Source organism: Rhamphochromis sp. 'chilingali' (assembly GCF_963969265.1).
Source record: "Rhamphochromis sp. 'chilingali' genome assembly, chromosome: 6".
Taxonomy (NCBI): Eukaryota; Metazoa; Chordata; class Actinopteri; order Cichliformes; family Cichlidae; genus Rhamphochromis; species Rhamphochromis sp. 'chilingali'.
The window spans coordinates 5,469,363-5,495,175 of NC_137933.1; the positions used below are offsets into that span (position 1 = coordinate 5,469,363).

Consider the following 25,813-nt stretch of genomic DNA (forward strand, 5'->3'; position numbering starts at 1 on the left):
AACAGAAACACGCACAATTTTTACATATTTACATCAAGGACAATGGTTACCAAAAACAGAGTACTGTACTGTTATTAAATTAACTAAAGTTAAATACAGATAAGAGGCAACTCCTGGTTATAGTGTGAATCGGTTGATAAAATAGTGCCAAGTTACAGCGCTGATGTAAACATCTATGTTTGTTGGGAGCAGTTCTGATTGTACAGTCTGACAGCTGCAGGGAGGAAGGACCTGCGGAAACGCTCCTTCATGCATCGAGGATGCAGCAGTCTGGCACTGAAGCAGCTCTGCAGTTCAGCAGCATTTATATGCATGGGGTGGGAGACGCTGACCATCAGAGATGTTTTTGAGTCCTTTTAAGTCCTCATCCATGGAGTTTTACCCAGAATCCTCGCTGGTCCAGTAAAAATAACCACTGCTTCAAAAATTAAATACTATAGTAAATATCACATAATATTTCAATCTTATCAGACAGACAAAACATTTGTCTCCTCCTCTTAAGCTCTGGAAAAAAAAACATAAAAAGAGTTCATTAAGGTAAAAAAAACTTTAAGATAATTGACAAAAGTATTTGCTGGTCTGCCTTCACACACATATCGACCTGAGCGACATCCCCTTCTTAATTCATGGGGTGTAATATGATTTATTGGTATCAACGCTAGAGGACGCTAACGATCCTTTTTTTTTCGTTGGGCTGAGTGTCCCTCATTGGCACACGTGATTTGTTTTTACGTTACGCCTCCCAGGAAGTTCGCTTTTCTGATTGGCTGATTCACACGCTCATCGGCCTATGTCAACCTGAGAAAAATAAAAAGATTGGTTTCACATGCATACTGTCAAGGGACGGAAGAGAGCCGATGGCAGTGGTAAATCTTCCAGTAACACCGTGAGTTCACACTTTTGTCCTGAAGCCCTGAGAACGGGAACGTGCTTGGCATGTAGCTGGTGTTAGGCGTTACCACCGATAGTTGCCGGGCTGGTTGGACTGTGCTTCAGATGCAGACAGAATGGCCTTGGGGAGACTTGTTTACATTGGCGAGCCAGCTAGCTGAATGCTAACATTAGCTAAATGTCAAAATGAAAAATGAGAAAAGTAACGGCACCTAACGATAATTTCTTCGCCGAGTGAGGCTTTTGTATTCAACCAGCTTTCGCGGTTTGGGGTTTAAATGTGGATATTAATAACGAGTCACGTTTATGTAGCCTACATTTCGGGACAACAAGTCCTTTTGGCATACAATGGTATTTAAAGTCGGACCCTTACATGTCAGGGGTCGTTCATGCGAGCTGTCCGTCAGTTGGCTCTCTCCCGCCTTGGGTGTTATATTCATGTAGTTAAACCCATCAGGCCTTCTTCCAACTCGAACCCGAGCCACTAAAACGTCTTTCTCCATGCTAATAATGCAATCTCTTCACGTAGTTAGTATCACTGTGTTTAGCTGTGTCGGTAAAGCAGGGGCGAGCAGGTTGTTTTTACTGACACACAGAACCAAGAACCGGTTTGGTGGAGCCCACTGTAAATAAGAAAACTATATTCAAACATATTACTTTCATTCAAATTGATTTTCGATATCCTGTGCTGTGCCCTTGTAACGATGATATTACAGGAAAAGGGGCGCTGGAAATAGTTTTGTATACATACTTTCTCCACTATTGTGCAAAACTGGTATTTAAATCATTGAGGAACAAAGTAGCAACACTGCAGTGGAAAATTACAGCGTCAAGCAGAACTGCATTAATACAAGTACAGTGTAAAGTAAATGCAGAGCGAGCTATTTGCCAGTATAATCTTGGATCACAGGTCAGCAAAATAATAACTTGAAAATTATTCAAGTGGAGCACAAAGTACAACATATACTCACAAAATACAGTAGAGTAGAACTGTAAGTGTATCTAAGGTGTACTTTAGTACAATACCCGACTAAATGTACTTGTCTCATTAAATATGTCTAATGTGATACTGAAATTCATTTGTTTAGGTCAGAGCAGCAGCTGATGGTGGGTAAATGATCTAATAGCTTGTCTATAAACTGAAAACATGACCTGACAAAGGTCTAGTTTCCCCTGACAACAGACTGGCACGAACGACATCGTGTTTATTATCAGTTATTACAAAGAAAAGCATCAACTTCTCATATTTCACTAGAAGGGACCAAGAAATATTTTTGCCCTTTTTTTCTTCTGTTCAGAAATTGAACATCAGTATTGTTTGCTGTACTTCAAGTGTCACCTGTTTAAGACATATTGGTTTATTCTTTTTTTATAGGCTAACTTATTGGTAATACAATCAGTGTTACTAAGCAGCAGTTTATCTCAAAGCTTCCATACATAACCATCTGCTGACCGCAGGGGGTGAAGATTTGTCAGGAAATTTTTCAATTTATCACGCCCGTTCAAAAAATAAATAAAACCAAGTCAAGAGGAGAACATTTGCTCCCTTTATAGAGAAGAAACGAAGGTTTATATTCTCTTCAGCTGTGCCGCTATCAGCAACATCAGCATTTGGCAGTAAAAAGTATCTACACACAGTCTTAGGCTTACAATGTCGTTTAAGTGGTGTGAACCTCCACTGTCGAGTGCCTTTGCTCCCCATTAAACATTTAAAGGAAGCTGGAAACTCACTGATATGAAAAGAGTTTTATCTAAACAGATTGGGGAGTCTCTAATTTTGGCAAATCCCAAAAATGAGGAAAATGGCAACTATGAAGAAACATAATAATGCTGAATTGAATTCTTTTGTTGGTTGCTTTGTTGAATTTGAGCCAGCTTCCTCCTCCCATCCGGAGTTGGTGGTGCAGTATTAGAATTGCTCTGAATAATCTATTAATGACTTCAGTTCATTGCCCCCAAAACAAAAAGCAACAACAGTATTTTTTTTTTATCTTTGTAGATTTAAAAACGAAACGTATTCCCAGGCTTAAAGCTTTCCTACATGTTTTTTTTAAATATTCGGGGTCTTTACATATCACTGGTTGATTTGGAGCGTTCTTTTTATACAGGACCGTTATAGACAGTCCTGTTTCAGGCCGTAGAAATGGACTAGTTAAGGAAAATTGTCAAATAAATCAGTAATGAAAACTAAAGCTCTGTCACATTTAAAAACCTGTGTAAAATGAGGGGCAGCAGGGTTCAGCTCACAGCAGCTCGTTGTTAAACTGTGGAATTTAAACTAAGACTAAATCACCTCAATAGTCTTATGAAAAAAACAAAGGACTTGATGACCTTGGTGTTCTCAGTGGGAACTGCAGCCCTGCTGGTAGCTGGAGTAAGCAGGTGAAAGGAGCAGATTAATGCTCAGGCTCTCACACACTCATCCGCTTTGGTATGAAAACAGTTTAATTTAAATAATGAAAGCGTGAGAGTGAATTTCAGCAGAAACAGGCTCGACAGGTGCTGCAGTCATGCAAAGCTGTCTTTGAAATGTGTATCTGTGAGTACCTCTGTGGGTATCTGTTTGTGGATTATTATCTTAATATTTCATGTGTAAAATGTTCAAAGATTGTCCCTATTTTTCAATTAGCTTAATTTTTGTAACAGTACACAGCTCAGTTTATTATTATTATTATTATTATTATTATTATTATTATTATTATTATTATTATTATTATTATTATTATTATAAAACATTACAAGGACACCCAGAAAATTGTGATTTTGTTTTTTACCGCATGTCCACAAATATATATTTAAAACCAGTACCCAGTATATTTTTCAATATAAGAAATGCTCTGAATACTCAGTTCAAATGCTTCTTTTTTCTTGAATGGGTTCTATGTGATGTCAGTAAGAGCTGATATTCCTTATATGGTCATCTGGGTTCACCCTGCTGTTTTAAAGTTTCCAATTTAAAAAAGAAAAAGCTGTTTTAAAAGGATGGTGCAGGCAGATTAAACAGCGTGTTTAAGATGGTGGCAAACTGAAGGGCATTATTACCATCACATTATGTTCCAGTGAAGATCAGTATCCATTAGTATGGATTCCATAGTATGGTATACTATAATATAGTATTCCATGGAATCCATTAGTATGGATTATTTTTTAGCATGCAGAACAACTCCAGGGGAGTCCGAGCTGCAAACGAGCTGTCCCTAAAACGATTGAACAACAACAAAATCTCTGTGGCGTTCTGCTTGCTGTCGTGTTAATTAATGAAAGCCGTTACGTAAGAGCAGTGAGTTTTCAGGTCACTGGAGGCTTAAAATAAACAACCACACTCTGCAGAGAGAGCTTGGCCTTTTTGTGTGTGTTCCCTGACTTTGAAATCCTCAGGCATTTGTGTAATCGAGTACTGGTTCGTACTCTCATTGGGAGCCTTTGCAGCTTTTGCCTGAGTGACTGTGCCTGCTGCTGAAGTGGTTTGTTGTTCAGCTGTGTCATCTAGTGCGCCAGGGAGTAATGAGGAGTTGTGGTCTGCTGACGTTCCTGTGCCCGTGACCGGCTTATGTTGGGCAGAACAGAGCTGACGGCCAGCACCAGGCTGCAGCGTCACTTTAATGTGTAATCCAGTAATGACGAGGCTAATTCTGCTTAATATCGGGTGAGATTTGGAGCATTAGGCTTGATGTTAATTTTTCTAATAAACACAAAGTTGTTATGGAGCTGAAAGACTAAAATGAAAACATTTAAATCAAACCACTGTTTGAATATTGGGCCTGTGGGGGAATGAACAAAGGATTTAGCCAGTTTAACATGTCTGGATTCATTTAATAATCTTGTTTCATGTTGGTTTAAAAAAAAAAAAAAGAGAGTTTCTATGTGTTTTTGCGCACTCAGCAAATTGGCTTATTAGGACAACGCTTCCAGGACATGCTGACCACCACGAAAGTGAAATGAAATCATGAGCTAAACATAGTGTGACATTTATAACAGCTAATATTTGTAACCTTGTAACAAACAGACTACAGGCAGTGCAGATGAGCATTGGTCTGCACTGTGAAGCACAATCTCATAAGTGTAGCTTTCATGTTGTGCTCTCATTTGTTGCAGGACTGTCAAGTCTGCGTACAAATGGACGACGGGACCGTCATTACACAAGTGGAGCCGTAGCTCGTTGCTGGAGACTCTTGTGAAATACGAGCGAGCTGTTTAACACGTGAGTTTGCTGAATGAAGAATGAAATCCTCGAGTGAAGTTGTCACCACGGAGGACCGGCCTGGACCATAATTTCCTACAGAACCTTTTATGCTGGAGTGCCCTTTGTTCAGTCTCGCCTTGCCGCTCAGCCTTGCCCGCCTTCGTCCACCGTCTCTGCTGCGTCGCCCCGGCAGAGAAGTCCCATCCCTCTCCCCAGGCCTGGCTCCGGCGGCGTGTTGGTGTACGATGGCGCGGCGGGATGCTGAGGGCTGCCGTGGGGGACTGTGATGTCAGAGCCCAACAGCCCGGGCGAGAGCCGGTGTGGCGCTCCCAGATTCTTCGTGGGCTGCGAGGACGATGAGAGCGAGGTCCTGGAAGATAGCATAAGGACAGATATGGAGCTGTATGAGGACGGCGAAGACACAGACTCGGTGGGTGACTCTCCCGTCACAGTTGATTGTCACTGATTAGTCAGCAGCAGGAAGCTCTAAGCTATCATGTTGTCACCATGGCAGCCGTATATCCATGGCTTTTGACCAGTCGATTACTTCAAAATAATCAAGTCATTGATTCATTAGGACTTAGCATGACTTTGGACGTAGTGATACTTGATGCAAATATAAAATAGAGCTCTCCTTTATGTTAGGTTTTACAGTTTAGTATAATTAGCTAATTTCTTTAGCAGATGCATACATGTAAAGAGATGAGAAGTTTCTAAAAGCCACCATAGTTTGTATTTAGCTTCGATTAAATACATGTAGCTATGCATGAATTAGTGAGGTGGCCAGATGCTGACAGAGGATAGAAAGTAAAGTAAATTTTAGAACTTAATGAAGGTCACAGAGTTGGTGATATTAAAAAAATATATAATTTAGTCTTTTTACAGATGCACTTTTAGAGAATTTATTTGCTGTTGATTTCAGTTAATGTACGTAGAGCCGAAAGTTTAAGCGGCGTGCTCTCCTCTTCCTCGTTCAGCCCCCAGAGCGACAGATTGTCGTGGGGATCTGTTGCATGATGAAGAAGTCAAAGTCCAAGCCGATGACCCAGATCTTGGAGAGGCTTTGCAGGTTCGAGTACATCACTGTGGTCATCTTCCCAGAGGACGTAATCCTCAACGAGCCCGTGGACAAATGGCCTCTTTGTGACTGCCTCATCTCCTTCCACTCCAAGGGTACAGTGCCCTCCCCAACTGAAACACACATGCAAAAACACAACAGACTCATTGTGCTTCTTGCTTCCCTGCTTCGTCACATATTGATGATGTTTGTGTGACGTAGCACACATTCTGCTGTGTTTATCATCTTATAAAGTTCCCAAGCATTCGCACACTGAGCTGAGTGGCTGTCTTATAGTGAAGATTATGGTTTAAGAGTCTGTTTCAGGTTTCTCTGCATGTTTGTGTAAAACAGGATTTCCGCTGGATAAGGCCGTGAGCTATGCCAAACTAAGAAATCCTCTGCTCATCAATGATCTGAATATGCAGTATTACATACAGGACAGGTGCGCTCTTTTACTGAAACTATCTACTTCCATCATTTGAGCTAAATACACGTGAAGAGAATCAGGATATGTGAAAATAAACAGCCAGTGCTTGTTCCTCTTTTTGTTTCTTCATTTGATTTTGACAGGAGAGAGGTGTATCGCATCCTGCAGGAGGAAGGGATTGATCTACCACGCTATGCTGTGCTGAACCGTGACCCCGATAAACCAGATGGTCAGTCTCCTGCTGATAACAAGTCACTACATATATGCACTGAGAACATTTGTGACGATGCAAAGAGTACATGTTTCAGTTAAAGGGCCTCTTTCAGGTCCTGTCAGGTCTCTGCTGGACCTTATTCCCCCCATTTGTTACAGAATTTTAGATGCTGCATATCTACTGTATATAGTTTCTTGACCTCTACTTGTTTAGAGGTCAAGAAGTGAATGAGTTAAGGTCATATGGCTATTTGTTTTGTTGTTGTTCTTTCTGGGCAAGTATTAAGGAAAGGCTTTTAGAAGCAAGCTTAAGCATCATTTGCTCCTAAAAAGTAACTCCACAGGCTGTGGGAGTTCACCAAGGGAGTCGGGGCAGGTCTCACTTGTTGTTACAAAGTTACAGTCTGTTTCATGGTTGCCAATAACAGCGTTTCATGCATGATAAAAATGTTGCCACCATTAATTCTAAAACTTTAAAAAGCTCAGAAAAACAGCCCAAGCTCCCGTTGTCCATGCAGCATCCTTCAGTCTGCTTTGTAAGGCTGTACTTGTGTTTTTCTTAGCTGAAGGATAAATATAGCATCAAATTTGAAGCAGTCACAAGTGTCCCATACTTAAGTGCTGTGGTATGTTGGCTCTGTCATCCAATTCCCGTTTAAACACAGTGACACAAACTCTCCTGACTGATGAACGGTCAGATGTCTTAAGTGTCCTTATCCTTGACACTAATGACTGTTTTTTTTTTAAATGAGTGATGAGTATCACGTGGTCGAAAGGGTAGAGCTGCTTCACAGGGCGCTAGAGTAAACACGGCGAGGTGGAACGTCATGTGTGTAATATTGGGTGGTAATGAAAAGAGGCTGCGTGCTAAACAGATGCATTTGATCTGTGTGTGTCTGTCTCAGAGTGCAACCTCGTAGAAGGAGAGGATCATGTGGAGGTGAACGGAGAAATCTTCCAGAAGCCTTTTGTTGAGAAGCCCGTGTGTGCCGAGGACCACAACGTCTACATCTATTACCCCACATCGGCTGGTGGTGGAAGCCAGCGGCTCTTCAGAAAGGTCTCTGATTTGGCCCTTGTGGCTTTTTTTCCTTAGAAATAAGCGTTCCATGCAATGTGGTTAAAGTATGGAAAGAAAGAACAAAAACGTTTTGTTGTTGCCAGAAGAATTTTAAAAAAACCCAGTGTCAGAAATGGACCAATCAGAGAACACGAAACAGAGAGTGCATTTTATTGGCTGATGTATTGTGCAGTTTACAGTGCAGCAGCAAAGTATTCAATTTGTTTTTCACCTCAAAATGTTAGAAACAATAACCTGTAATGACAAATATTCACAGTCTGTTCAAGTACAGCCTCAGATCTCTTTTAGTCTGCTGTTACAAGCTCAGCGCGTTTTCGGGCAATTTCTCCCATTCTTCTTTGCAGAACTTCTCAGACTCCATCAGGTTGGATGTGGAGCACTGGTGCACCTTCATAGATGTTCAGTCGGGCATTCATAAGTGGTCCTGGAGCCACTCCTTTGTTATTTTGGCCATGTGTTCAGGGTCGGTGTCTTGTTGGCAGATCAACCGTTGCCTGAGTCTGAGCCAGAACCACCACCATCACTGCACAGTTATTTATGTGCACGTAGCAGCCTGGGTTGGTTCCATTCACAGCCCTTCCCCTAAACAGCACCCCAACTCATGACACACTCTTGGTATAAGTGAAGCCCAGCCTACACAGGCTGTTTTCTCTGCTTCCCCTCTGCTGGAGGTGCATGTTAGAAAACTGTTTAAATATGCAAACGGCCTTAGCCCAGCTGGGCTCCGCGGGGCGTGAGAAAGGCGGGGATCGGCTTCGACACTCGCAAACGGCTTCTGCCATTTCCTGCTTGCAGGAGGTGAGGTCAGCCCCGCCTGAGTATGTTTGACACCCATCCAGAAGAAGCAGAAGGGATGGAGATGTTTCCCTAAGATTTTCAACCCTCAAGGAGCTGGACTGGCCAGTGAGCGACGTCTTAGGGGAGCTGTAGCTCATGGTGGGAGTGAAGTACCTCTTGCTGAAAGGCTAAGGTTCTTCTCTTAATGATATATAGCAGGGGTCCCCAACTCCAGGCCTCGAGGGCCGGTGTCCTGCAGGTTTTAGATGTGTCCTTGATCCAACACAGCTGATTCAAATGGCTAAATGACCTCCTCAACATGTCTTGCAGTTCTCCAGAGGCCTGGTAATGAACTACTCATTTGATTCAGGTGTGTTGACCCAGGGTGAGATCTAAAACCTGCGGGACACCAGCCCTCGAGGCCTGGAGTTGGACACCCCTGCTATACAGGGTTCATACGGGTGCTTGAAATCCTTGAATTGTAATATTGTCTTTTCAAGGTTTGAAAAGTGCTTGAATTTCAGATGTGGTGCTTAAAAGTGCTTGAAACTGTATTTCTTTCACCACAAATAACTATCTGACCGAATAGTTTTCATATCAGACAGAGAAATAAGATGAGTCGCAAAGTCTAAAAGCAAAATTTCTCCGCCTGGGCTGCCGAGCGCCTCTGCAGATCAGTCTGTTTCAATGTGTGACCCCACCCCTCCCCGCACAGCCTGTCCACAGATTCATGGTGATGTAGCTGCTCCTTTAACTGTTTGCTGTCTTTGCTTTGTTTGGTGTTTGTAGACATGGTTTATATGAGATTTTATCTGAGATTCAGAGGTTTCTGTGACACTTATCGTGTCAGCACTTTCTGACCCTGTGTTATAACAGATTGAACATGATCTCCTCCCTTTTGCCCCCATTTTTGGGGGCGTGGGTGCTTAACTAGTTAGGAGACAGATGTTTGTTTTTTTGTTTTTTTGTGTCACACAGGAAAGAAGCCTCGATATCTGATGAGAAGACTTCTTAATTTGGCCTTGCTGTGTATTATTGTGGTGCTTGGTGCAGATTTGTTCACATTTTCAAATCTTAATTTTTAAGAGAAATGTGTTTGAGTTTGTACACTAGCGAGTGCATATTGCACCATTTCCTTTTTCAGTTTTTGTCTGTGGTGCATTTTTCAGTTTTAACAAAATTGGAACAAAGGACATTTAAGTCGACGTAAAATGATTTAATTTTGACATGGCCTTACTGGGGTGATGCTAAGTGAAACATGCATTCTTTTTTTTTGGGTAATGTGCTGGAAAAGCTTGAAAATGGACATTGAAAGTGCTTAAAAAGTGCTTGAATTTGACCCTGAAAAATGCGTATGAACCTTGGATATGGGACTACTGCTGCTCATCAGTAATTGCATTGTCTTTGATCCATGGCAGCATTGTCAAACACAGTGTGGCCTTTAATTTAGAGTTTGATGGGTTTTATGGAAACCATGCAGAGGTGAACCTCATTAACAGAGAGCGGCCACTCAGCGACTCTCTGGATTTTGTAGATTGGGAGCCGGAGCAGCGTCTACTCGCCAGAGAGCAGCGTGAGGAAGACGGGCTCTTACATCTATGAAGAGTTCATGCCAACAGATGGCACAGATGTTAAGGTAGAGTATTTGTCACAGAGTACATGGTAGATAAAATATGTGCAAAGAACACTTTGTTAATGCTAATAAAGCACCTGTAGAAAGGATTTCATCAACTGTCACGTTAATCCACATTAACCTGAACTGTGCTGGTGTGTTCAGTAAAACCGCTGATATGATTTGGAGGACCTCAAGGGTTTCTCTCTATCGTGGCTGTCGGGCAGCTGGAGGCACAGATCGTCTTTAGGCGTTGTGTCAATAAAGGCCTCCAGTGTAAAACTTTATCAAGTCACACGAGGAGGGGAGTACCCGCTTGGGTCATCCCTCAGATTTTTGTGGGTGTTTTCATTTCATGTCAGGTGTACACGGTGGGACCGGACTACGCTCATGCCGAGGCCCGAAAGTCTCCTGCTTTGGACGGGAAGGTGGAGAGAGACAGCGAGGGCAAGGAGGTTCGTTACCCCGTCATGCTGTCAGCCATGGAAAAACTGGTGGCTCGTAAGGTCTGCCTGGCATTCAAGGTATGTGCAGTTGATACCTTAGGTGTGTTACAGTTTTCTGGTTTCTTGTCGTGGAGTATGAACCTCGTCCTCATCTGCTGTCGCTGCAGCAAACAGTGTGCGGCTTTGACCTTCTGCGGGCCAATGGACACTCCTACGTGTGCGATGTCAACGGTTTCAGTTTTGTGAAGAACTCGATGAAGTACTACGATGACTGTGCCAAGATCCTCGGGTACCACCTTTAGTTCTTTTCTCTTTTCTGGTGTTCACCGTCTCGTTCTGATCTGGTGATGGAGTCTGCGTTTCTCTGCAGGAATATTGTGATGCGTGAACTGGCTCCGCAGTTTCAGATTCCTTGGTCTATCCCTACTGAGGCTGAAGACATCCCCATTGTTCCCACCACTTCAGGGACCATGTGAGTCATAACAGGAGCAGACATAGAGGACTAGACTTATCACAGACGCCTGATTGCAGCTCGCGCTGCCAAGGCTGCCAAAACCAGTCATTAGATTTAGGGCCAATTATTTTTTCACATACAGCCACAAAGGTGTGGGTCACTTTTTTTCTCCCACTTAATCAATTCAATCATTTAAAAATTAAATAAATAAATAAACTACATTTTATTCCATTTTTGCCTAATATAGTAAAAGTAGTTTGATAAATGCAAAAAAATAAGAAATTCTGTCACTTTTTAAAAAGCAGAGTTGCTTCTTCAGTTTAACATAATAACTGTGTGTTAGCTACAGTAGATGACAGTAAGCATGCCCCTGAGCTGAGCACACCAACTAAAGCCAAACAGATTTCTAAAATCATCAGTGTTGGTTGAAGCGTGCGCTGCATTCAGCACATTTTCACACAGTTCGTCCTGATTGAGCCCATCACACTCCCCAAAGCTCAGCTGCATAGCAAAGGTGCTGCCTTAATTAGTTACACAGCTTCATTGAAGAAACGTGTCATGTACACAGATTTATACTGATGCAACTCAAATCTCTACTCACGCTCTGCAGGATGGAACTTCGCTGTGTCATCGCCGTTATCCGACACGGAGACAGAACGCCCAAGCAGAAAATGAAGATGGAAGTTCGCAACCCAATGTAGGCCTGCCTCTCTGTTAATATGCTCCTGTTTCCTGCAGGTTAAAGATCTTTGATTAACGTCTCGGATGCTTTCAGGTTCTTTGATCTGTTTGAGAAATATGGAGGATACAAAACTGGGAAATTAAAACTCAAAAAACCAAAACAACTGCAGGTAAAAGAAGAAAACAATAGCCAAGGTTTCATTTGTCATTGCGGCCTCTGTGAGGACAAAGTGTGTGTGAACATGTGTGTGTGACTTTGAACCCCGACAGGAGGTGCTGGACATCACCCGGCAGCTGTTAGCAGAGATCGGGCAGCAGAACGACTGTGAGATAGAAGAGAAGAAGTCCAAACTGGAGCAGCTGAAGACGGTTCTGGAGATGTAAGTGAGAAGCATTTTATTGACTCCTGATCTCATATTCATTTAATCTGTTTCTGGCTCAGCTCGGCAAACTGTTTGACTAAAGCAGGGGTGTCAAACATAAGGCCCGGGGCCTGCTGCCCCACCAGGTGACTTTAGAAAATGTGAAGGAGGCCTTCAAATTTTTGACTTTTTACGACTTTTTCTGCTAACATTCACAGTAAGTAACAACAGAACCCAAGATTTGATATTACAAATTTCAGTTTTTACATTTTCTACAAGTTCAGTTTTATAATGACTGGGCAGTGTGGTCAGTGAACTGGTTTCTTTCCTGTACTTTGACATGTGTTTGTTACAGTTTAAACTAAAACAGTCGTGTCGACACATTTGTGTCAGTGAGTCCAGCAGCATTTCTTTATCACGTGGAAACACTGAGACACACTGAGGTATAAGCACACTTCTTTTTCTTATATTCAGATGTCTCTGGGATTAAATAAACTTCTTTATGCTGACAGGAAGGAGCGTTTCAGTCTGGACCTCGATATAAAACCAGTCTGACACCCTCTGAACAATAATGAGTGAACTTAAAAACGAATCTTTCTAAAGGATGGGGATCGTTCCCAAAGATTTTTATAAAGCTTCTTGTTTTGTTGAAGGTGTCGATCTTTCTCCGTGTTTATGACAGATGGGTTTCTCAGAAGTTACCAGTTCACTTCTTTTCTACATTTTCATAAGTTTTCAAAGTCAGTGTTTCTGTTATAACACTGCTGAAAATATTTACAGTCACAGCCAAGGCTGTATTTTGGTAGTCGTCATAAAAGCAAGCCCGTCTTTCCTTATCAGAAGTGAGTTGTCATGCATTGCTAACTATAAGTATCTTTGGCTTTTTTCCCGTAACAAAGGTACGGTCACTTCTCGGGGATCAACAGAAAAGTGCAGCTTACTTACCTGCCCCATGGGCAGCCCAAGACCTCGAGTGAAGAGGAAGGTAGGAAGACAAAGACTGTTTAATAGCTTCTTCCCAAAGGAACAAGCTAAAGCTGAGTGCTGACTGCCCGCCTCTGTGGTCATTTCCAGACACTCGTAAGGAAGGGCCATCGCTGCTGCTGGTGCTGAAGTGGGGGGGGGAGCTGACCCCCGCTGGCAGAGTGCAGGCTGAAGAACTGGGGAGAGCCTTCCGCTGTATGTACCCCGGAGGACAAGGTGAGACGCACACAGCATGTTTACCACACGCAGTGCTGCTGGCATTGTAACTCTGAGCAATAAGCTGGTGATGGAAAAATGAACATGCTGAGACCTCAGGTCCGTGTTGTTCACTCACCAGTTACATGTTATGAAAGGTCTTAAACAGAGAAATGATTTAAAACAAGCCTGTGTGCGTGTGTGTGCACGTGTGTGTGTGTGTCCGTGTGCGCGTGCGTGCATGCATACTGTGTTTTGTAGGAGACTATGCTGGATTTCCAGGCTGCGGGTTACTGCGCCTACACAGCACCTACAGACACGACCTGAAGATTTATGCGTCTGATGAAGGCAGGGTGCAGATGACAGCTGCTGCTTTTGCAAAGGTACGCAGCATCCTGCTGTTCTAAGAGCTTCAGTCAGCACAGAAGTGTAATAACAGAAACAGGAAGGCTGAGGTCTTTGAGCTTTGGTACAAGCCACGGCACACACCCTCCAAATACTGGACGTGCAGTAACTAGTGAAATGTGTCTGTGTGGGCAGGGTTTGCTGGCCCTGGAGGGCGAGCTGACTCCCATCCTGGTTCAGATGGTGAAGAGCGCCAACATGAACGGGTTGCTGGACAACGACAGCGACTCGCTGAGCAGCTGCCAACACCGTGTCAAAGCTCGGCTCCATGAAATCCTGCAGAAGGACCGAGACTTCACCGACGAGGACTACGACAGGGTGACTAACCAGCTGTGTTTAGCGCTGACGTGCCAGAGCAGTTTGTGTGGTTATATTGGAGAGCATGTGTGGTAGTAGGGCTGCACAAATAATCCGAATCTTAATGGCAAAGTGAAAGCAAGTCGAGTATTCTGTAAGCCTGATGGTGTGGCTGAGTGGGTGAGTCTCTGCGCTGCAGTGATGATGGGAGAAACAAGAGTCTGACGTCTGGGACAAACAGGAGGTGAAGAGCTTGGTTCTACAAGCGGATCATCAGCTGCTGTCTGGAAATGTCTGGATTTAGGGCAGGTGATGTTAAGTAGGAACAAATCATATGCAAAGAGCTCTGCAGAGGTGTGCCTGCACCACAAAGCAGCACATCGACCTTATTCAGCAGCCTGACAGCACAGCGGAGACTACAGCGTGATGAACGTGCATGCAGGCCGGGAGGTGCAGTGGTGATAATGTGAATCGTCCGAGTCAGATCTCCATAACTGCGAGCCCGTACAGCACGTCAGCATATCTGTAAACGTCACAAAGCCACACTGCATTTGGCCAAAGACGTGCAGTAACCAGTGTGAGAACAAAGGTTTCAGGATGTTTTTTAAGATAATGTTTTTTAAGCAATTCTCTGAGTTTAGGTGATTAATGACGTTTATACATTAGCAGGGATGTCACACAGCATGTGTGTGCGAGTCCAATACAAGTATTTGTGTCACTAATACCAATGAATTCGTACGATCTCAGTATTGATCAAACTAACAGTGATAATCAGTCAATACAACATATTTTTACTGGGTAAACAACATTTCTGACATGTTTCCTCAGTGTTTGTGGCAGTGACACAGGGTGTACCTCCCTGTGTGTCACCACATGCATCGTGTTCCTTGAACTAAATATTTCAGTATTAATCGTTCATTTTTCATGTCACTTCTTTTTGTGTGGTTGGAAGTTTGGCTCTTTTAAGCCTTTTGTAAAGTGAAAGTAGTCGTTCGGTTGAGTGAGCATCTTTTTAATAAAAGCTTTTGCTTTTCTCCATGTGGCTCTTACAGCTAGCACCAACCTGTAGCGCCTCTTTGGTGAATTCAATGAAGATTGTTAAGAACCCAGTGGCCACATGTGACCAGGTTTACGCCCTCATTCAGAGCCTCACCTCCCAGATCCGCAAAAGGATGGAAGACCCCAAGTCTGCAGGTGAGCTCAGGCCTCAGCGCGTTTTCTGAAGCTCAAATAAAAACCCAACATTTTGCTTTTGGAGCTCAGAGTCCCTGAAAGGTGCAGCGAAAAGCTGAAAACATCTGTTGCTCACCAGACCTGCAGCTGTACCACAGCGAGACGCTGGAGCTGATGTTGCAGCGCTGGTCCAAGCTAGAGAGAGACTTCCGCATGAAGAACGGCCGCTACGACATCAGTAAAATCCCCGACATTTACGACTGCGTCAAGTACGACGTCATCCACAACGCCACCCTCGGCCTCGAGGACACCCTGGAACTGTTCAGACTGTCTCGAGCTCTGGCTGACATCGTCATCCCACAGGTGAGGGGGCGGGGGGGGTACAATAAGGATGGTTCAGAGTGACAGATCCATGCATGAGTCTTTATATGACTGATGTGCCAATAAACACATGAAACAAGCAGCTCCTCCAGGTGCAAGGAAAAGATGACATGCTGCTGAGGCTAAAGGTTTTATGTGACAGCAGAATCCTTTGTGCTGCACTTTACAGCTGTGGACTCCACACCGGATGTTGACTTTATTTAAAAACACTCAGTGTATATTGAGTGCTATTGTACACCTATATACAGGCCCACATATGTCAAATATGATTGATGATGGTAGTGCTGTGATGTGCTGTATAGCTGCTAAAACCAGTGAAGCTAAAGGAAAGTTTTGTCTGTGCACAGCTGATATTTTCACTGTAACAAAGTGTAAAACTTTCTTAGGCACCTGAAAATCACACAGTTTAATTACTCTGATATACTCTGAGTATATATTAAAGTCGTGTAGTATTTTAAGCTCATTTGTCTGTTGTTTTTTTGCAGGAATATGGCATAAACAGAGTGGAGAAACTGGACATAGCATACGCCTACTGCCTCCCACTGGTCAGAAAGATCCAGCTGGACCTGCAGAGGACTCACGAGGACGAGTCTGTCAACAAGCTGCACCCTCTGTGGGTCTAAGATTAGGAGTTGCGTGACTTAAATAGCGTTCCGACCGACCGGAGAATATTTTGAACTTGACCTCGGTTGTACGTTTGCAGGTACTCTCGAGGAGTGATGTCTCCTGGACGCCACGTCAGGACCCGTCTGTATTTCACCAGTGAGAGTCACGTCCACTCCCTGCTCAGCATTTTCCGCTACGGGGGCTTGCTTGATGTAAGCAAATGTCGATCTGGCTGAGCTTTGAATGTTTTCAGAGGAGGCACAAAGTCTGTATACGTTTGTGTGTGTGTGTGCAACAGGAGGAGAAGGACCAGCAGTGGAAGCGTGCCATGGATTACCTCAGTGCTGTCTCCGAGCTCAACTACATGACTCAGATTGTCATCATGCTGTACGAGGACAACAATAAGGTGTTTTTCTTTCCTTCTGATGTTCTGTTTGTGGTAGACGTGCAGTCACATGGTTCCATTTGTGACATGCTAGCTTTATAGCGTTTCTTCTTTTTATTTGAATAAATTCGATACACAGCTGTTTCAGGAGTGCAGCCATCTTTATCTTCTCCTAATTGAACACCAGCGATTAGTCAGACCCCCCAGCCATGCTTCAGCTGATACCTGGTAGCTAGCAGAGCGGTGTGCAGGGCAAATCAGAAACCTCAAAATGTTAGAATATTTTTATGATCGGTCTAAAAACAACAAGCAGCTGAAGGTGTGTCCCTGCAGTCGGCTTGAGGTGAAGCTCAGGCTGCTTTGACAGCGACCTGTTTGTGGTTTGGGTGTTTCATGATGATGATCATCTGTAAAACCGTCAGGTCAGCAGCCTTTGCCATAAATGTGGTTAAACATACCATGGATCTCTGTGTACTGACCTACATAGAGATCCATGGTATTTATACAGTTTATACTGAATTTGAGATCCCAGGTTTCAATTGTAAGCCAAAGTCATAACACCCCCCAAAAATCGATAATTTTTTATATTAAAGGCTCACCAATTAGAAATTTCTAATAACCGATTTTATCTTGCTACAGGACATCTCCTCTGAGGAGCGCTTCCATGTGGAGCTTCACTTCAGCCCCGGGGTGAAAGGTGTTGAAGAGGAGGAGAACGCTCCCACCGGCTTTGGCTTCAGGCCCGCCTCTGCAGAGGTAGCACGGCAGGTGGGATTGCAAAGAGTCTTCCTCGTTGCTCTTCTGCAGGTGGCAGTGTTTGCCGTCAGGTTTATACCGTATGTCTGCTCAATCCAGAACGGGCAAAAACAACCCGACCCCAGCAGCCTGGAGGACCTGTCACGGGATGAAACCGACCGTGCTGTGCCGCTGTCTGAGCCAATCACCATTCAGAGGAAGTCCCCACTTATTCGCAACCATAAGACCGGATCCATGGAGGTGAGACTGGCACTGAATGCAGAAAGAAGCAGACCCAGAATAGGAGTTTTAAAATTGTTTCAACAGCTCTTCACTGTAGACACTATAAACAGTGTAACTGAACTCTGTCTGTTAGCTTCTGCAGAGAAGAATCGTTCACGTTTTCCTGTGTTTTATCCACAGAAGACTTGGTTCCTGTGGTTTTAGCCTCTGGTCTTATCTACGGCTGTATTTCACTAAATAAAGTAGTGGTGGCTGATACGTGATGTAAAACATGCTTGTGGTATGTGTGGCGTGTTCTTTCCACCAGGTCCTGTCGGAAACATCGTCCTCCAAAGTCGGCAGTTACCGCCTTTTCTCGTTCTGCTCTCGTCAGTCCCCGGAGATGAAACAAAGTGGATTAGGTAGGTATTGTAATGCTCTGTTGCTGCGGCAACCGTATGACACGACTGAGTGGGAGGCTCGGGTGCAGCTACGAGAGTTTTTATCTCGGGAAGACATTTTTATTAATGGAAATGACACAGAATGAGGGCGGTGCTCATTGCTCTGAGACATGCACACAAGCTTTTTTCGAGCTGAGCATTTTGCAGGTTTGTGACTTCGTCAGCATTCAGAGGTAAAACATCCCTCTGTAGCAGGGCAGCCTAGTTTCCTGACATAAAATCAATTCTGCACAGATAAACGTGTCTGACACTGTTGCTAATTGCTGCTGACATGATTTCAAGAAATCAGAAAGGAAGTCATTTTGAGGTTGTTTCTGCTCCATTCATGCAAACTAAACATGATGAAAATGATTGGTCACCAGTGTCTGTGTGAATCTTGTATTCCGAGTTAAAGAGTGAACCTTTATGCAGGCCCATGAAGCCTCCGGGGCTTTCTCTGCCTCTGAGCAACTCCAGGGGTTGACTGTGATTGAGCTGTTGTAAAATCCACCTGAAATGTTTCCTCTCTGTCACTCTGTCTTTCAATGATGTGTGAATGACATCAGGCACAGTCTGAGCTAAAGTCTAAAACATCATGGATGATGCTGTTAATCCTTCTCAGTTAACTTCTACGCTGCGTCTGCACTGGAAGCAGTTTGGAGCGTTGTGGTGACCAGAGGCCACCGAAGGTGAAAGACACTCAGTGACTTCAACAGAATAACTGCTGGCAACATGAATCGAGCAGGACCGCAGAACATTTTCTCTCTTCCAGCAGAGCGATTGAAGTGGCCGCTAGCGTGAGGATACTGTCAACTGACAGATCTGGTAGTAAATACATTCGAGCGGGGATTTCAGACTCCTCCTACATTTCTGTCATTTCGTATAGAACTTGACTACATTTAAACTAAACATTTATTCCCCGAGTTATTTTAATGTAAGAAAAACAAGTGCAGTTTCATCAGCACAGTTTTTCTACATGATAAAGACATGCTGCTTCATGCTTAAATTATAAGAAATAAATGTGTAAACTTACAGAAACGTTCTGTTAGCTCGTTGTGCAGCCTGTCCTCAAGCTATAAAATGGACATTTTGGGGTTTTTTCCTGTGAAAATCATATATTTCTTAGACGGTTATTTTAATGTGTGAATGGCCATGGGGGAGGTGCTTATCATTAGGACAAGCTGTAAACGCATGAAAATACAGGTAAAAGTTTAAGCATTCTGTCCTCCTTCACATTGCCCACATTGGAGTCTTTCGCAAGCCAGTTCTGGCCCCCGGGCCTTGTGTTTGACACCCCATGCATTAGAGGGTTACCTAGGCAATCGGGGCTTAGTGTCTGCAGCCAGCCAAGCGTCAGCTTCAAAGCGAATTGTTTCCAGTGTGGACGCAGCTTAAACGCCTCTCCTCTTTCTGTACTCTTTGATGTTCTTATTGATGTTTAAAGCTTTCTGTATGAATTAAACATGTGAAGGGGACGAAGAATTCTAGCCTTAGCTACAAAGTTGCACTTAATACATTAAATGGGACCTTTAATGTGGCTTAGTTCTGCGACCCCTCGTGAGTGCACGGTCTCCCACGAGTCCTTCTTTCTGCTTGTCTCTTTCTTTTTCCTCTTTGTGTCTCTGAATCTGTCTCTTTCTGGTCAGTTGTTTGAGTAACAGCATGTGATGTAGTAGTGACTAACCCGGCCCGCCCCCCTCACAGGCTCTCAGTGCGCTGGGCTCTTCAGCACCACTGTCCTGGGTGGGTCCTCTAGCGCCCCCAACCTGCAGGACTACGCACGCGCGCACCGCAAAAAATTCTCCACCAGCAGTCTGTCCTACAAAGACGGTACGTGTTTGAGACCGCGCGCCTTCACAAACCTGCACAGGACAACAGCAAATCAGCACACACCTCTGTGTCGTAATGTGTAAATTATATCTGTCTGACCTGCGATGACGCCTGAAAGCTGCACACGTGAACATGAAACATGTTTAAGCTGGAGTCATTACAGTAGTTAGATAATCAGTGGACTGGGACACATGCCCATACATGTATAGAATATTTTTTTTACATTTTAGTCATATTTCTGTTAACTCCATATTCATTCTAGTCACCATATCCACTGACTCTTTTCTTTCCTCCTTTACTGCTTTGAGTAAACTTGATGTGCTCCTTTTTAGGATTCCTGCCTCAGGCCAAACCAAAACTATTTAATATTTGCCAAACAGGAAATGCAGAAAGGTTTAGCCAGAATAGCACGGCTGCTTTGAAATGAGTTTTTCAGGATACACTTGAGAGAAGCGTGGCAGTAGATGTACTCTGAGTTTGTGGAGTCTCACACGTCTTTGTAGAATGTCAGTTAAAACCAATATCACTGCAACATGAGAGCTAATTTAGTTAATTAGTAGGTAGATAACCATTTACACTGCTCAAAAAACTTCTTTACATTGTGGAATTCAGCTTTTAGTGGACGATCGATTCAAAATCTCGCCAAAAATCTGAGTTAAACTTTGAAATCACAATCCAAATTGTGTCATAATGTGGTTAAATGGTGTGTATTGTCCTCGTGTCCCTGTATACACTCCCACTGACATCTGGGCAGCTCCCAATGAGCTGACAGATGTTCATATTACCTGGATCAGGGCGTCAGTGAGCTCCTGGACAGTCTTTGGTGGATTTGGATGCACCGATGCATAAGATCCCAGTCAGTGGCATCGATGCCTTCAGCTAAGAGCTGCCTGCCCACTCTGGTCACGTGTGGCAGGGCTTTGTCCTGCACCAGTAGGGACACAGGACAGTGCCTAAGGTCCGAAGCCAGGTTTGGTACCAGGATTTCATCCAGCCACCAGGTAGCAGTACTGACCAACCTGCAGGACCCTTTTTATTTTGGCTCTCTACCTTGCAATATAAAGCACCTTGGTCCTTTGTTCTGTAAGGTAGCACTTATATAGTGCCTTAGCACGATATAAATGGAATAAAGTAATACGCGTCCCCATCACTCTCCCAGTGCCTGACTGGTCATGGCAGACGACCTGTTTCACGTTTTTACATCCCAACGTGTTTTTTAGTTTCCTAGTCTATCATTATGTTTCTGTTTAGCTGCTGAAGCAACAGAAACATCATCACCGAGCAGCTAACTGCCCCTCTTCCAAAGTAAGAATCTCAGTGCTGTATGTCAAGGGTTGTCATGTTGTCCACCAGGTGGCAGTGCGGTATCATAAAGCATCCACCCTCCTGGCTGTCTCACAGTTTGCTCTTTTGTCATCCATCTTGTTCCACCTCATATTCAAGACTGCAGGTTCCCTTCTGTTTTCAGCCAGTGGACGCTCGCGTGTCAGAGTAGTCGGGGTCATATTTATATTTATTTTCTATGCTGAAGCATCGTAATGCGGGTCATTTTTAAATTGTTGCACACAACCCAGTCAGACTGCACCTGTCACAGTTAAACTTGGAGGCAATGAAAGCAGCATTTAGTCGTGAGTATCGGGCTCGTGAATCCTCATGTTTTTAAGTTAAATTCATGTCATTTCACTTTATTAGAAGATGCTGTGCCAGTGTTTCGACCCACAGCCATCTTCAGCCATCTTTAACCATCCTGTTTGAACAGCACCTTCAGTCAGGGCCGCTTCACAGACTGATTCCTAAACCACACATTTGTAGTTGATGACTCTTCTTCTGCACTGCGTCCGCCTTAGACAAGAACAAGAAATGATCAAACCTAATCTACACTTTACTGTGGCTCATAGTAACACTAGTGATTTTTTTTTTTTTTTTATTTCCTCAGAGTTGTTGTCTATGCCGGCAGTAAAACGATTTTCTGTGTCGTTTGCAAAGCATCCGACTAATGGTACGTCTGCTTCTTTCAAGTATTTTTCCACTTCACCTACCTTTGTCTTGCATGTCTTCAAACTTTTATAATTTTTTTTTTTTTACCTTGGATTTTTTAAATTTATTTTGTTTTTTCCACATGGCCCTCCAACATTCCAGGTTTCCATTATCTTTTTATTTCTAATTATTTTAATTATATTTTTGTTTACCCATACACTTTGGACTTTTCTAACACTACCTGACATTCTCTCTCTAACCAGGGTTCCCACTAGTTTGTAAAATATAGTAAAGTAAATCCAGAGACAGGGAATGTCAGAGAATCATACAAAGACCTCACACACATGTGGGAAAAACCAAATAGGGACTGAAAAATAAAACATCTTGTTATTGCTGCTGGTCTGCTTTTCAAACTACCAAGTAGAGGAGGGATGTCCAGGAGAAGGGGAATAGACTGTGCAGCACAGTTTGCCTTCTGTTTGAACAGCACATATCAGTTTATATAGGTCCCCAGCAGTGCTGATGTAGTTTGGTCCTGACCAGGAGACTCACAGGTTTGAGATCGCTGGGCCAGGTGAAACAAAAACGTCTGAATGACAACAGTCACAAATAATTTTTTTTTATTTTTTCATCAACCCTGCCTTATCAGAGGGCTGTTTTATTTATTGTTGGATTACAAAAAGTTTTGAGGACTTGCAACAGACAAAGAAGGCTCAGAAATGAAGCAGAATCTTTTACTGTAGGTCAAAAAGCCACAATTGCAATTTCTGTTCAGCTAATTAAGAACCAGTCAGATGTTTACCAGCCAAAGTCTCACGACTCCCTGTGAGGGTCTGTCTGTAGCAGACGACAGAAGATAGATCCGCGTCACCTTCAGGTGCCGGAGCTGCGGGAGTCAGGAAATAGGATCCATCTGACAAAGCTCCAAGATTCTTTTCCTCATTCCTCATCTCGATCGCATGCTCTTTCTCTCTGTCGTCATGTTCAGTGTAGCACTCGTTAGGAAGATTTTGATTGGTCACACATGTTGCCAACTCTGGATTATGTCATTTCATCCGTCTGTCAGCTCAACTTCACGTGGAACAGGTTTGTTAAATTAGAAGACAGCGTGTAGCAGTGATACTGTTAAAACAGTAAGAACACAAATCATGTTTTAAACTTCTCACGTCTTTTATTTTGGGCCTGTTGTCATTTAATATCTTACTAAATTAACCCAGTTCAGTGTTTAAGTTCTTGGATTTATTCATTTTTCATGTTTCATCTTATTTTTTTACAAAGTTGGAAGAACGATGTAGAAGTCGAGCTGAAGTCGGCGTGCGTTCCACCGTTTATTTGCTCATGCAGAGCCTACGATTTTCAACTTAAGCAAACATGCTGCTGTTCAGTCCTCCAACATCGTTGTGCACCACCTTCTTCTTCTTCTTCATTTTGGTTGCGTGGCTCAAAACATTGAATTTACCTGAATAGTAAAATAATACCATTTTCCGTGAGAGGCTGCTCCGGCTTCATTGACTCTCTGAAACAATCTCTCTGCCTCCTCAGATTTGGTCCCAAATAAACTGCCCCACTGACATCAGGAAATATGCATGAAGGCAGTTTCAACTCCTGGATCAAACCATTAAATTCTCCTTGCTGCTGCTTTCTCTTGAGAACTGGATGAACCCAGAATTGTGCATATTTAGAGAATTTCCTGTTGCTTATTTGCAGCACGCTTGGTGTTTCATGGCCTTTACACAGAAAAGAACAGTTCCCAGTCTCGTCCTCACAGTGAGGAATACACCATATAGTCTTTTATTTATGTTTTAAGGTTATTGAATGGAAATGTGTTTGTATATTATGAATACATCTTCCAACAAATGAATGCATTCTCGTTAACTTGGAATTTATCCATTCATCCAAAACACTTAGGAGTGGGCACCAGTTTGCCAAAGCCGTCACATTTCCTCGCCATCTTGAACACAGTAGCAGATATGGACAAGTCCACATACGTAGTATGCCAGCTTAGTTATTGCCAATATTGCTACTTAAAGTCAGCAAATTGGACATGTGGGAGGGAGAAAGCTGCAAAAGCTGGTAGTAAGCTAACATGGTGCCAGCTAACGTTGGGCTAGAGTGTCCTAAACATCACACTTTGATACACAGAGTTTATTTACTAAGTGTAAAAGTCCAACAATGTTAGTGAAACTGTCTTTGAAAAGGATCTAATGCCTGTAATAACAGCTAACAGCAGCTAACAGAGGCTAACAGACTCACACACTGGCAAAAAGCCTTACCGCTTACTCAGCGACAAGCTCAGGATGTTCTCAACAAAACGCCTCAGCGTCACTGTCATTGGACAGAAATGAGCTTTGCTGACTCGTCTTCTCATTTTGGACTCCATGTCTCAGAGTAAACAGACGCTCAGCTTGAATTAAAGGGGCCAAGAAGACACAATTCAGTTGACTGCAGTCTGCTGACATCTAGCCAATGTATCTGCATAATGAAGAGCACTTGCTAGCTGTGAATACACCAGACTCTATAATCTAGCATCAGTGCAATCAGACATCAAGAAGGCATTATTAGAGGGAGCTTTTGGTTAAAGTTCAGCGCCTCTATAGGATCATTCCTAAAGAGAACATGAAAGCAACTTCTGACTGGTAAACATCTGTCAAATCTGTGTTAACACTGTAACATGGTGCTGAGGTACATTACATTCTCTAGCATTAATCAGCTGTTAAAAAGAAAAAGCTGCAGTTCACTAAATGATCTTCCCACCTTCTCAGTTTCCTCAGTTAGAAAGCAGCAGAAGATTGTAAAGAGCTCAGGGTGGGAACCCTGTTTAACATCCCACATACAGTCTGCAGATTGATCACCATTACCCCAATAATTCAGTTATTGCCTTTTTTTTTTTTAATCCCCCCCCCCCCCCCCCCCCCCCCCCAGTCAATAGGTGTGTGTGCGTGCGTGTGTGTGTGTGTGCATGCGTACACGTAACATATACACCTGTGGTCCTTATCATAGAGGTTGTCAGCTGAGCTCATTGTTCAAACAATAATCAGTGTTTAACCCGTCCCTTCTTTCCTCTGAGCTCTGCCTCGGTGATTTTAAACCTGCGACTTTTCCTCCTGGTTTGCTCGTCCAGTCACAGCCGATCAAACCAGGATAAGCTCCTACTGGCAAACTGGGAAAGGCTTAAGGCTTGGCTCATCCCATCTCCTTTGTCTGTTGGGTTTTCCCTTTTAAATTCATTAGCACACAGATGATACCATTGCTCACAAAACCTGAAACTTTCTTTTCCACTGCTTTGTGACGGGTGTTGAGTCAGGGGAGCTGTAGTCACCCTAGCACCTCATGCTCTGGGCCACATGCTGGTGTGCTCGGCTGGCTTTTCTGTCCTCCAAGGAACTGGTTTAAATGGGTTTAATAGACCTGTAGTTGGGATTTATATGGATTTCTCATCTGGGTTGAGCGGTTTCTTTCGTCTTGCTTGTGTAACTAGTGCGATGGCTGAAGGAGTTGTTGCTTTGGTGGCAGGTTTCTGTGAACATCACACACGAAGACTCTATTTAAACGTTTAAAATCGCCCACTTTCTTGCAGACACTGAATGAGTTTCTCCTGGTGTTGTTCACATACAGTATGTCATTCACCACAGGAACACAAGATGACACCTCCACCGTTGCAGTGGCCCCATCACGCTGGTGCACTGCGGCAGGTACGAGCACCCCGCACTCCCCCCGCCCCGCGTTGGCGTTTTTGTGTTGCAGAGTAACCGAGCGGCGTGGCCGGGTGGCCCTGCTGCAGACAGTAGACGTAGCATTTAACAGCTCCTGGCGTCTTTCTTTGGAGAGGTGGTGTCAGATTTGGGCTCTGCGCTTCCTGTTAACGTCCTGCGTCACTCTTGCTCCTTCGCGGGTTCTCATGGTTCCTGTTACCACAGCTGTTTTAATGTTGAGACGCCGCAAAGGAGCAACATGTGTGTTTGTGTGTTATTGCTTTGTTTTTCCTTTTTTTCCTTT

At 43.6% G+C, this 25,813-nt stretch overlaps 1 protein-coding gene across 4 annotated transcripts in view; it reads left to right on the forward strand.

Moving 5' to 3' along the window:
* The first annotated feature begins 767 nt into the window (after positions 1-767).
* The window catches only part of ppip5k1a (diphosphoinositol pentakisphosphate kinase 1a), a 30,117-nt gene continuing 5,071 nt past the window's right edge, over positions 768-25,813 (forward strand). The window contains exons 1-28 of one of the 4 annotated variants that reach the window (XM_080885693.1): positions 768-886; positions 4,987-5,504; positions 6,052-6,247; positions 6,486-6,576; positions 6,705-6,790; positions 7,680-7,834; positions 10,167-10,268; positions 10,607-10,768; positions 10,858-10,979; positions 11,061-11,162; positions 11,755-11,841; positions 11,920-11,995; positions 12,096-12,205; positions 13,087-13,172; positions 13,262-13,387; positions 13,628-13,749; positions 13,907-14,089; positions 15,121-15,262; positions 15,381-15,604; positions 16,108-16,235; positions 16,326-16,440; positions 16,527-16,634; positions 17,253-17,381; positions 17,469-17,609; positions 17,899-17,992; positions 19,715-19,840; positions 21,777-21,839; positions 25,450-25,509. In XM_080885693.1, the coding sequence (XP_080741819.1) occupies positions 5,361-5,504; positions 6,052-6,247; positions 6,486-6,576; positions 6,705-6,790; positions 7,680-7,834; positions 10,167-10,268; positions 10,607-10,768; positions 10,858-10,979; positions 11,061-11,162; positions 11,755-11,841; positions 11,920-11,995; positions 12,096-12,205; positions 13,087-13,172; positions 13,262-13,387; positions 13,628-13,749; positions 13,907-14,089; positions 15,121-15,262; positions 15,381-15,604; positions 16,108-16,235; positions 16,326-16,440; positions 16,527-16,634; positions 17,253-17,381; positions 17,469-17,609; positions 17,899-17,992; positions 19,715-19,840; positions 21,777-21,839; positions 25,450-25,509 (3,280 nt within the window). In that variant the 5' untranslated portion in view covers positions 768-886; positions 4,987-5,360. Of the gene's footprint in view, positions 887-4,986; positions 5,505-6,051; positions 6,248-6,485; positions 6,577-6,704; positions 6,791-7,679; positions 7,835-10,166; positions 10,269-10,606; positions 10,769-10,857; positions 10,980-11,060; positions 11,163-11,754; positions 11,842-11,919; positions 11,996-12,095; positions 12,206-13,086; positions 13,173-13,261; positions 13,388-13,627; positions 13,750-13,906; positions 14,090-15,120; positions 15,263-15,380; positions 15,605-16,107; positions 16,236-16,325; positions 16,441-16,526; positions 16,635-17,252; positions 17,610-17,898; positions 17,993-19,714; positions 19,841-21,776; positions 21,840-25,449; positions 25,510-25,813 lie in introns of all 4 variants that reach the window. The other 3 variants (XM_080885694.1, XM_080885692.1, XM_080885695.1) reach the window with 3 other exon arrangements.